This window comes from Raphanus sativus, chromosome 6 (genome assembly GCF_000801105.2).
Source record: "Raphanus sativus cultivar WK10039 chromosome 6, ASM80110v3, whole genome shotgun sequence".
Lineage (NCBI taxonomy): Eukaryota > Viridiplantae > Streptophyta > Magnoliopsida > Brassicales > Brassicaceae > Raphanus > Raphanus sativus.
The window spans coordinates 27,633,947-27,646,259 of NC_079516.1; the positions used below are offsets into that span (position 1 = coordinate 27,633,947).

The 12,313-nt window shown below is 34.5% G+C and overlaps 3 protein-coding genes across 3 annotated transcripts; all 3 read right to left on the reverse strand.

Moving 5' to 3' along the window:
- Nucleotides 1–2,743: 2,743 nt before the first annotated feature.
- On the reverse strand, nucleotides 2,744–4,362 carry LOC130494646 (uncharacterized). The gene is made up of 8 exons (XM_056987156.1): nucleotides 4,332–4,362; nucleotides 4,143–4,227; nucleotides 3,929–4,064; nucleotides 3,654–3,853; nucleotides 3,439–3,562; nucleotides 3,163–3,339; nucleotides 3,020–3,073; nucleotides 2,744–2,944 (listed from the first exon to the last, which is right to left on the reverse strand). The coding sequence occupies exons 1-8, from the start codon at nucleotides 4,360–4,362 to the stop codon at nucleotides 2,744–2,746; spliced, it is 1,008 nt and encodes a 335-aa protein (XP_056843136.1).
- Nucleotides 4,363–6,242: 1,880 nt separating this feature from the next.
- Nucleotides 6,243–8,743, reverse strand: LOC108808252 (replication protein A 70 kDa DNA-binding subunit C-like). Its single transcript, XM_056987157.1, has 11 exons — nucleotides 8,609–8,743; nucleotides 8,251–8,518; nucleotides 8,071–8,167; nucleotides 7,846–7,970; nucleotides 7,694–7,778; nucleotides 7,437–7,582; nucleotides 7,134–7,227; nucleotides 6,914–7,040; nucleotides 6,644–6,820; nucleotides 6,495–6,548; nucleotides 6,243–6,416 (listed from the first exon to the last, which is right to left on the reverse strand). The coding sequence occupies exons 1-11, from the start codon at nucleotides 8,741–8,743 to the stop codon at nucleotides 6,243–6,245; spliced, it is 1,482 nt and encodes a 493-aa protein (XP_056843137.1).
- Nucleotides 8,744–10,433: 1,690 nt separating this feature from the next.
- LOC130495690 (uncharacterized) lies at nucleotides 10,434–11,801 on the reverse strand. Its single transcript, XM_056987158.1, has one exon. It carries the CDS (start codon nucleotides 11,799–11,801, stop codon nucleotides 10,434–10,436), a length of 1,368 nt encoding a protein of 455 aa, XP_056843138.1.
- Between the last annotated feature and the right edge of the window lie 512 nt (nucleotides 11,802–12,313).

Below are 12,313 nucleotides of genomic sequence, written 5' to 3' on the forward strand. Positions count from 1 at the left end.
TTAGTATCGTAGATTTAGTATTTATTTATTTTTGTATACTGATTTTGTTGTGTATGGTGAAGTCATACAACTAAAATGCTGTTCCTTTTTTTTATTAACTCATCTTGAAAAACATATTAAATGTTTGTATATAATTTTTTTTATCAAATAATGTTTATATATAATTAACATAAAAAAATATGCAAATTCAAACAGAATGTGGAAGTCATTCTTCTCGGTTTTACAAAAATAATAAAATTGTTAACTTCGAATAACATTATAGATCAATTTATAAATAGAAAAACTATTTGTATTCTAAACCATAAAATTCTAACTATGAAAGATATATAATACCATTTGTATTGAATTTAATGGATTGAATTCCAGAACTCTAACTATGAAAGCTATTTAAGTATATACGAATTTCGAGTCCAAAGCTATATAGTTTTCAACCCATTAGCGTCCAAACGATTTTTACAAATAAACCCAAAGTCGTTTTCGACTCGAAATTGATATAATGTATTCTAACGATGAAAGCTATATAATAGCATTTGTATGCAAAGATGTAAGTATTTGTGAAATAGTTTTGGACTCGAAATTGGTATATAGTTTTCACAATTAGCGTCCTTATATTTGGATGTAATTTAAATACAATAGATCAGTAACTAAAGATTCTGTTTTGAACAAATATAATTAAAAACCAATGTGGGAGTTCGAATTTGCTAGAGTAACATTATCGCTATTATTAATCAAAACACCCACTCTAATTTGCTAGAGTAACATTATTAACAATTCCAATATTTATACAAATCCTAAATATTAATTGTGAGTTTTCTATTAATATATTACATCAGCTTCAGAATCGCTTCTTGATTATTAACTTCATAACCTTGGTTCTAGGGTAGGATATTTTGAACAAAGATTAATTAGTCGGATGCAAGGATCTCTTGGTGATGTTTTTCACATTACTCATCATCAAGCATTTAGAAATATAGCAATGCATGGCCAGGCAAATAAAGTATCTGACCAGTTCTTAAACCAAGAATATGCATGGCCTTTCTTTTGTGCAATGAGCATATTTCCGAAATGACAACACCAATTACGACAGCCTTTTGAAAGCTGCATGGTTCCCATCACGACTTTTTTCTTATTTGCATCATCTACATATTATGATATGTATATTAGTGTGAAGATCGCTTATATAAACTCTTCCTCCTCCATTCTCTCGTGCACACCACCGAAAACCATCTAAACCAAAGGCAGCAACATAAAAATTTCATCTATTTCGTGATGTCCACAGATGATTCTATAAACAACTTTGATTCCTCAGAAAGCGAAGATGACTCAGTTGCCGAGAACTCTTTGAGCTCTGACCACGGATGTTTATAGAATTAATTCATTCTACAGTGAAGAACAAAACTTTTCCCAATCCACGATTTGCGAGTTAATTTATTATTTGTCATTTCCCAAACATTTCTCTGACCATTGCATGTCAAGCTAAATGGGTGAATCTTTTCACAATGTATAGTATTCAAAGCACCACTTCCAATGGCTATGATAAGATGAATCATAAAAAAGTAGAACATAAAAATTCGCGATCAATGTAACAACAACAGCAAAAAAAATAGTGTTTGGGATAACTTACCAATGCCTTGTCACGTCAAACTCATTCGCTTCCTATATATTAAAGATGTTCCTTTTCCAAACTCTCATTATATAACCAAAGAACATTTCAAAAAGATAGCTATATATCATTCATTCTTTCCACCAAACCGAGCAACTCTCCACGATGGAATCTGACGATAGCAACAACATCGGAGATGAGTCTGACATAGACGACTTCTCAACGGAATGTCCAAGAAGATATTTCAGAAAGTTAAGCCTATGATATTTTGCAGCCGAACCAAAACGCATGCTAAATGAGCACGGTAGGTTGAAGGAACTATGCTTACACCATGGGAATCATGAGGCTCGGTATATCGAGGGCATTCTCCAATACTTCGTCCACAACGATAAACACACCGGCCTCCGCAATCTACGACTATCTGCAATTGGAAACTACAAAAATAGTATATTTCTTTATGGTTTATTATTGCTTGCGAGAGGTCACTTTGAAAAAGGTAAGAAGTACTTGGATAAACTCAACTGGAGAGAAAATATTTCAACTTCCGATAGGTGCTGGGAAAGAATCAAATATTCACTTAGTGAAATTCATCCTCCTATGACCTTTGAATACTACATGCATATGGTGGACCTCACGCCACAGTCAAACTGCGATCTCAATAACATGAGTGAAGTATGCAACTCATGTTACTACTTCAAACGCCTATCCCAATGGTACCTTTTCGTGGACACACCAAATTAGGTAACGAAGGTCATTTTAAGATAATATCATGATCTCCAACTTTAAGTTCTTTGTCGTTTCTTTTGGTTCACCAATGTTTCTCTCATTATGTATCGTCCTATTAGCTGCTTTGTAGGTTTGCTTGTTTTATCAGACCTTCTTAATTAATATAATTTCCAAATTAGATGATATCGTTTTCTGCCAATCGTTTTAGCCGATCTTTGTGATTTAGTAATTGACTCACTACCTTATAATATAACATAAAAATAAGTAATTAATTCAAATATAAAGAGATTCATAATATTTTAAAAACAAAAGCATTGTGAGAGAATATATTAAGTAGAACAATATAGTAAAAAACTTATAGTAAAGAAACTTAAAACATAATATAAGAAAATAAAAAAAACCCAAGGTCTTTCTCTAGATGTCGCCATGCAAATAAGTTTCAGCCACTTTAACCTTCTTCTCTATCTTGATCCTAGAATTAGGTCGAAGTCCTAATGCTTCACTGTTGCTATTTTGTTCCTCTAAATTTTCGGTTGTTAATCTTTTGCGTTTAGCTGGAGTCAGACCGGTTGATGTAGAGCTCTCGCGAGTATTACCAAGTATCAATGTAGAAAGCTGTATAGTATCGTGACACTTAAACTTCATATGCATATAGATTATATGAATGTATAGATAGATGAAATAATATACCTCAGAGACTTCATTGTCGTCATATAATAGTGGAGAAAAAGTGTGACAACTTCCCTAATAATATCATGAAATCAAAGGATAATCAATCAAATGGGTCTAACCATTAAATTTGAGACAGTGGTATATCAAAATAAATTGAATACCTTAGGATAAACTGACACGTGAAACCCGTTGATCATATAAGGGCTCGTGATAATATTAACCACCTTGAACGTGTCGTCCTTGTACATGTAGTTTTCCTTGTCTACTATGATCTTGAACGTAAACGTTTTACCAACTATATTAGCGAGAGCCGTGCGTAAAACATTCTGGTATTGAACCTAAGCATATTGGGTACATAAAAGGTGTAAATCAGATATAAATCATTTTTAATAGTTGTTTTGCACTAAAAACTTACAAATAAGAAAACTTTAACTTACTCCAACAATGCCATCTGTATTTCCATAGTAGCAAGGTTGATGGAGCAATTGGAGAACAACATCATCTAACAATAACAACTTGCTGTGGCCGGTATTATCAAGTACAACCAAATGTAACTTGTACCTTAAAAAGATGAAAAAATCTCATGACTTTCTTTCTTTCAAGTTTGATATTATACTATGTAACTGGATATATCTTAATCAAACACTATTACTTTGGCAATAGCTTAGGACTTAGAATCTTGCACGTAGTACAATATGAAAGCCAACGATTATCCACTGCTGTGGTTCTTTCACCATGACAATGATTAGGCCTTGTTTCCACTTTATTGCCACATACTTTGCAAGTCATATAGAACCAACCCATATCAATATCAATCGCAGCAACAGTGCATATGAGAAAACACCTCTCCACCTATCACAAAACTATAACTGTAAACAACTCTGAATATATATAATAAGTTAAGGTAATTTGAGATGGAAGATAAACCTTTCTCGAGTCAAGTATTTCAGAGATGGTTTTCTGTGGCGTGACAACAAAGAAATCATCTTCATCCGATATCGTTGAAACCATCGAAAGTGGTTTCGGCTCCACAAATGCGGTTGACATATTAACGTTAGAAAACCTAATTCACAAAAAAAGTCAAATTAATATAACAGAGCCGAGCAATACATTTACTTTAATTTATACCATGAAAGCTTACAATGCCATAAAATATTCTACGTCTTTCATATCGGGATTAATGGCAATACTCGACACATTGTATACATTGGAAACACTTCGCTCATCTACAAATAAATATTTCGTCACATGTATACAATTAAAAATCACGCATCGACACAGAAGGATCTATTAAAATAGGATTTTATTTCTGAAAATATAGCCTGTTTACCTTGCCAAACTCTGATCTTAACAAACCTCATCACACAAATGAGAGTTTGATCAATAAGAAGATGAAAAGATTCTATTAATTCCAAAGCGTCCTTTCCCCATACAACCACCCGAAGATTAAGATTTCTGATTGTGGATACTCAACCATATTAACCAAGGCTTATATATAATGCCACAAATAGTTGGTGGTATAAACAAATAAATTATACAAAAGCTTAATAATATATTTCTAACTTACTCTTCATTTCTTAACAGAAATGATATCTTCTCGGTGTCCTTTCCATTAACAGAAACAATCTGAAGATGACTAACTTTGAAAACCTGACCGATGATATCTACAACATGTTTGAAATTATCTCCTATTAAAAAATTATTAAATAGGAAACAGAAGATAGAAACGAAGAATATATATTATAAATTCTTACCAACCAAGAATTCAGGACTTTTTATACCATTCAAAATATCTCGAAAATTAACAGGATGAAAACCTATCAATCTATAGGACAAATCGTCACAAAAACGAATACTTGTACTGGTTACGAAATCAATTTTATAGGGATTTTTGGTTGGACGATATGATCCAAATGCTAGTGAAACTTTAAAGTTAAGCATAATCTTTGTATCGCCTTCTTTTAGGTATGCTGCAAACCGAGTAACCAAATCCCTATTAACAGTCGCATGAATTGAATCACCCTGAATAACAAACATTTAAAGTACATTAAAATATAAAGGTCTAACAGAATAATTAAGTAAAGCACGAACAATTTAATGAAAATATACTTACACTTGCATCGACTAAAACCATCTCAATACTCTCAATACCACGTACGGATAACACTCTCCATAGACGAATTATTTTGACCCTTATTATAGGATGTGGTTGGAAAGGTTTCAAGTCCACAACTCGGTCGAAAAGGGATTCCTTGCCAAAAAAAAATTGTGTTCTATATAGATATATTGGTCGCCAGTTATCTTGCACGTCAAACATTTATTAAATGACAACATATTTTAGTTTCCTTAATTTTAGTCATAAGATTCGAAACCTTCATATAAAGTAAATAAAAATGGGAAATATACTTTTAATTCTCCTAATCGATGGATCCTTTTGTGTAAAAACCGACTTACCCACGAAGTTATAGTCTTGCCGACTTGCCCACGAAGTAAAGCCACGAATATACCAAAACATTAGAAAATTATACTCCAGTATAGACATATATGTAAAGGTTAATTTAAACTGAAGTAAATGTTATTACCTAAATTGTCATTCTATCTCTATTTCCATTAGATCAAATACATTTATTATCTTAATCGTCATATATTCCGGTTTCCTTAAATTTTAAATGGTAGCTTTTATAATATTAAACGTGGACCGCAAGAAATATAGTATCACATATATTCCCGATTCCTTTTAGATTAGAATATAAGACAAAGTAATTAATTTTTATCAATCCACATGGTAGCCAAGATATACCGACCTACATAAATTCGAATTTCTTTAAATTACACATCAATCTAAATATTGAAACCTGGTTATCTACAAATGCAAAATTAATATCTTATATTTTTTATTCCACACGATGGATATCTAGACTATATTTAAAGGGGTGGCCAAGACATATAGTTGCTAATTATGTAAGTTTCTAAACATTTTAGAAAAATTTAAAAGTAACTGATGCACTTCTTAATGTAAATATATAGTCACAATTTACCACATCAGATAAATTGTTATATTAAATAATCGCAAGAAAGTGAAATAAAAAGAGGCTTTCCAGTAATTATAAAACACAAACATAAGTATCGAATAAGCAAAAACACAAATCAATAAATAAAAACCCAACATAATTTTAAGAAACAGCGAAAAATAAAGCTACGAAATTCGAAAGCCTCTAGATTATAGTCTTAAATCCTCACTTCAGCCACTTTTAGCAAACTTTTCCTTCTTAATGTTCACGGAACCGGCATTCCTTGTAACAGAACTCTCGTCTTGAGCAAGGTCATCCAATTCAGTGTTCACTGCCCTAATTCGTTTAGCAGGAGTCAGATAGAAAGACTCCGACTGATCTGATGTTTGATTAGCAACTGAGGTCTGCAGAGAATAATGCGTATATATGGTTAAATAATTTAACATAAACCAAATAATTAAATTTTAAAAACTAAAACAAACCTCAGGTGCAGATGATTGAGTATCCACATCATGAAGTAAACCTTCCTCGCTTACCTGAGTTAGTAATTTAGATTGATTCAAAAATTATACGGTAAATGGAATACATGCTTCAAAAACGTATATAGCTAATAAATAAACCCGGCACGTACAACTGGAGAGGTACTTTCTTCAAAATCCGTAATCAAATTTGTGTTAGTGATCATCTTCAGAACCTTGTACGTATCATGTTTGTAGACAAAGTTCTCCCTTTCAATTTGAATTTTGAATAAGCACGTTTTACCAATGATGGTGTTAAGAGCCGGAGGAACCACATTGGTTTCCTCGATCTACAAAGTTTAGGAAACGAAAAGATAGATTAGATGTATCAGGGTCAGCTGCGTAATAAATAAATCCACTTGAATATCATACTTTAGATTTACCTCTTTTAAGTTTGACGGACCAACTATCTTTAAGCATGGCATATTGAGGAGTTGCACAGCAAGATTATCGAACACCATCAACTTAGTGTTGTTTGTGCTATCAAGCACAATCAAATGCAACTTATACCTATAAAAATTATTATACCAATTGGAAATATTAATAACAAAAATTACTGAATAACAAACAAATTAATAAAGACATCCCAAGTTTATTTAATACCTTGGAACAATCACCGGATTGTAACTATCACACTTGACACAATAGTATACGTGATTCAGATCATCGTCGTCATTACCATCATCATCATTGATCGCTGGTACAGTCAAGACTTTTTTAGAGCAGACTTTGCAGCTCAAATAAAACCACCCCATATCAGAATCAATTCCAGCGATTGAACACATCACAATACACTTTTCAACCTAGAATCGCAGCGAAAAATTAATGTTATATATCTCTTTATATATAGGCCCGATCATAAACCACAAGATTCAAAACATCAACTGGAATTAACATATAAATTACGCAATTGACCTGTTTTGTTTCCTTCACTTCTGCAATGGTTTTTTCTTGGAGTATGTATAAAGAAATCATCTTTATCCGAAACACCTTTTCCCGTAGCTGCATACTTGGACTCGACAATTGCTAAAGGAAGGTCATCCTTAGGCAAACTGCAAAATTTAAAATACCAAATTTTGATGTTACTGAACAATGGGCTCAGCAAATATCGAATTATTTTCAAATAATAAGTAAATAATACATTACAATAGATAGAAACATACCTTGCACTGAAATTTTCCACTTCAGCCCATGGTAAATTCAATCCAATTTCACTAACATTGTAGGCATTGCTGACACTTATTGCTTCTGTTGTAAACATCATAAGGAAATTTAATGAATATGTTTATTTGCTTTAAAAAAAAAATATAGCTACCTTTCCACTCTTTGATTTTCCCGAATCGCAAAACCAAAATGGTACAATGTTTATCTCGAACTTGCATCGCGTCATTAACATCACAAGCGAATTTACCCCACAAAACGACAGGAAGTTTTTCATCACTGCGGGTTAGAAAATCAATACAATTAAACGATACTTTCAGCATACGTATATGATTTTTAAAAATGCAATTAATAAATCTTAAATCAAAAAATAACAAACTGAGAATTTCGCAGCTCTATAGAGATCTTCTCCGTGTCTTTCCAATTGACGTTAACATGTTCAATATGACTCATTTCAACGATTTGGCCTATTATATCTGCAAACAATAACAACTTGCTTGTCAATATAATTATCAATTTAAATAAACGGATGCAATATTCTAAATTCACGTTAACTTACCAACCAAGAAGTCAGGTGATGCAGTACCATCTAGTACTTCATTGAACTTCACGGGCTCAAACCCTTTCAAATTCTCAGGTAGTTCCTCATATTGTCGTACACGGGTGGTTGACAGGAAACTAATCCTGTATGCATGGTTAGTGGTTCTGTAGGAACCAAAAGAATGAGTGACAGCAAAATTGATCAACATCAACGAATTTTCTTGTTTTAGGAAATGATCGAATCTAGCAACCAACTCCTTCTTCACCGATGCATGAATCTTATCACCCTGTTGATAAAAAAAACAGATATCTGAAGATCAGCTACAAATATTATACGACTAAATCAACAGCAGAAACTAAACAAATTAATAACATACCGTAACATCGCAAAGAACCATTTCGATGGTTTCACCAGCAGCGGCTGAGTATTGTTTCCACAACCGGATAACCTTCACCTTGATCTTCCACATGGTCTTAAACGGCTTAACATCGGAAACAGGATTGATAGACATTTTGCAAGCTATGGGACAATTTTTCTTTTGCTTTTTAGATTGTTGGAAGATGATGAGAAAGGATGATGGGATGAGAGATCCTTATATAGTAGTAATGTATAGGTTTTCATTATACAATAATGACCAATAAATGACACGAATCTAAAATATTGTTCTTTCCGTCCCCATTATGAAATTTACTTTTTAAGACAACTTGGTGTGAAAATTAACTTGGTCGCCAATCTACAATTAATGCAGAGAAAGTTTGATTAAATATTTTTTTCCTTTTTCGCGAAAAGAAAAATTTTATTCCCTTTGGTTTGTCGAGTTAATTATAAACTTCCTTTAATGAGGGAACAATAATTAGAACTTCCTGAATTGTCGAAAGAGTAATAATGATAAATAACTTGGTACCAAAGCATGGGGTTTTTTTCAGAATATATCCAAAACGATGTCAGAAATACTTAGGATGTCAATGTAAATACATTTAAAACTATCAACTTTGTATACGTTAAATAATTTTCCCTTATTTTCATCAAAATTTACACACCTCCACATCTAAAATATATCGGCATTGGACGATTAAACAAACCATTGTCTCCCATATATGTAATAGTTTCCTAGGACTTTTAACTTTGACGATTAAACAAATCATTGACTCTCAGACACGAAACGAACACATTCATCATACTTGAATGTTTGTACGGAAGGCAATGGTAGACCATTCATTCTGGCGTTTGTATGGAACATCATAACTAAACCATCATACTCACCTCTGAAACGAACCCATTCTTCGAGATACATTCATCTTCACGAAGTAGTCATATCCCCTATATGTTAACAAATTTTTATCACTAATGAAAAAATTTAAGATGGAGGAACGAAACGATGACACTCTTTAACAAATCGTTGTAGACAGAAACGATGTATTCTTGCTTGTATGAACGGGACGATGTAACAGAAACAAATCATCTTCATGAAGATTTAAATGATGTAACAGATATCATATTAATGACATCACATTATATAAGACATATGGTGCGGGAAGTTATATGCTTTAACAGTCAATTTCCGTAGGATACTTATTTTTAACGTATGCTTTAATTATGTTGCTCTATTTTTTCGAAACGTAGGATTTTTCAGAGCTTAAAATCATGACACGTAGGAAGGGGCACTTTTTAATTAATACAAACTTGAGGTTCACTCTTTTTAAAAGATCATCAATTAATATATAGGGGATTTTAAGTAAACGTGTTATAAGACACTAAAGTCATTAACAAAGCCCCAAACTGTTCAAGTGTAGGAAACATGATTTTGAAATTTTTTTTGCAAGGAATACAAAACCTTTGCAATTCTATTGCAAATTTGCAAGGAATACAAAACCCTCGCAAATTTTGCAAGGGAATTGTGACGGAACATAATTTTTTTTAAAAAACTCTGAGAATAAGAAGTAACAATGTTTGAGAAGTAGAGACAAAGCATCACGTGGTTATAAAGAACCCCCGCGTAAGAAAACAAAATAAAGAAAGAAGCAAGGCCTGAGACACAAGCTTCCACCAAAACAGAGCCTCTGAATCCGAGACTACCACTTATGGTCGCCTCGTTTCTTCTGCAAGTAAACTCCTTAACCAGCTCGGACTACCTTGACCTACATATGATTTTATTCTCCTCTCCTTTGTCACACTCCGAGCTATTAAGAAAGCAGCTTTATTCACCTCTCTTCTAACAGCACTTCCCAGTCTGCAATCTTACTCATGATCTCTCTTATTCCCCCTCCATGTGAGCGATAGGCAGGCCACGCTTTCGGTCTATTCACCGCTCCCACCACTTCACAATCCTCCACCTCAAACCTTACCCTCTGAATTTTATGAGACAGCATGCTCTCTGCAGCCCACACCAATCCCAAACGTTTTGCCTCCAAAAGCGACGGAACACCACTAAAAGCTCTTCTGCTATGTAACACAGTAACACCTTCACTGTTTCTAACAATCCACCCCATTCCTGCTACTCTCGTCTTTTTGATCCAAGAAATTCCAATATTACACTTCACAACTCCTCTCTCTGGTGCCTTCCACACCCTACTATCTCCACCCCTTCGTTTCGTCTCACTCCCATCCCGTTTCGCCGTTTCCAACACATCAAACCATCGCTTCGAATCCTCCAGACACTTTGCTACCGTCTCATCTGCATCATTGTGTTTGCCCTCAAAAATGAATGCATTTTTGTTTTTCCACAACATCCATAGAATCCATGGAAAGCTCCTTCCAATCTCCTTCGAAACCTGTTGATCTTTTCCTTTGGATATCAGGTAACTAACATTTGTATATAAAGAACAATGCTCAAAACCTCTTTGCAGGAAAGGGAATCCCGAGTTAGCCCAAACCAAACGAGCTGCTGGGCAAGTGAACAAGACATGGTTAATAGACTCGCCTTCTTCTCCACACTTTGGACATCTGGGGTCTACCTTCATTCCTCTTGCAATGCACTCGTCGGCCACACCTAAGGCATTTGAAAGCGCCTTCCATAGAAATTTTTTAATCTTCGGTGCAGTACTAATCTTCCACACTTGACTCCTCAAGTCATTTAGAGAAGGCTTAGTCTGAGCTGAAACTCTAACCGCTGTTTGATCAAGAGAACACGCTAACCAGTATCCCGATCTCACCGAGTATGCTCCCCATTTGTTGTGTACCCACTCATACGAGTCATTGGTCCCAAACGCTGGCTTGATCTTCAGGATTTTCTCGATATCACTTTGGAAAAATACTTCCACCAACTTCCCTCTATCCCATGTTCTTGTTTGTGGGTTAATGAGATCACACACCCTGAGCTCCAGATCATAAATTATTTGTTTCCTCATTGGAGCAATGGGTTCAGCAGCAAAGAGCCATTTATCCATCCAAACGTTTATGGTCTCCCCCGATCCCACATTGCGCCTTAGTCCCTTCAGCAGCAGATCACGACCAAACAGAATACTTCTCCACGCATATGACGGCCTAGCTCCAAGCCTAGCTTCTAGGAAGTCTCCAGTAAGGTAATATATGCTACGCACCACTCTTGCACACAGAGATTCAGGCTCCATAAGCAAGCGCCAACCCTGTTTTGCCAGCAAAGCTTGATTGAATTTTTCTATGTCTTTGATACCCAACCCCCATCCTTCTTATCAAGACATATTCGCTCCCAAGAAACCCAATGCATTTTATTTTTCCCTTCTTGGGAATTCCATCAGAAATTAGCCATTGCACTTGTGAGGTTCTCACATGTTGTCTTTGGAAGCTTAAAGACAGACATTGCAAAAACCGGCATTGCCATGGCTACTGATTTTAACAGCACTTCTTTTCCTCCAGTAGATAAGAAACAAGCATACCATCCTTGAAACCGAGTCATCATTTTCTTATGGATATATTGCAGTATTTCTACCTTGGAACCACTGAAACACTCGGGCAAGCCTAAGTATTTTCCGGTTCCTCCTTCATTAATGATCCCTGAGATTCCTTTAAACTTCATTCGTATCCCAGTAGAAACCTTTCTACCAAAGGTGATAGCTGATTTCTGTAAGCTAATCATTTGACCAGAAGCCTTCCCATACTCTTT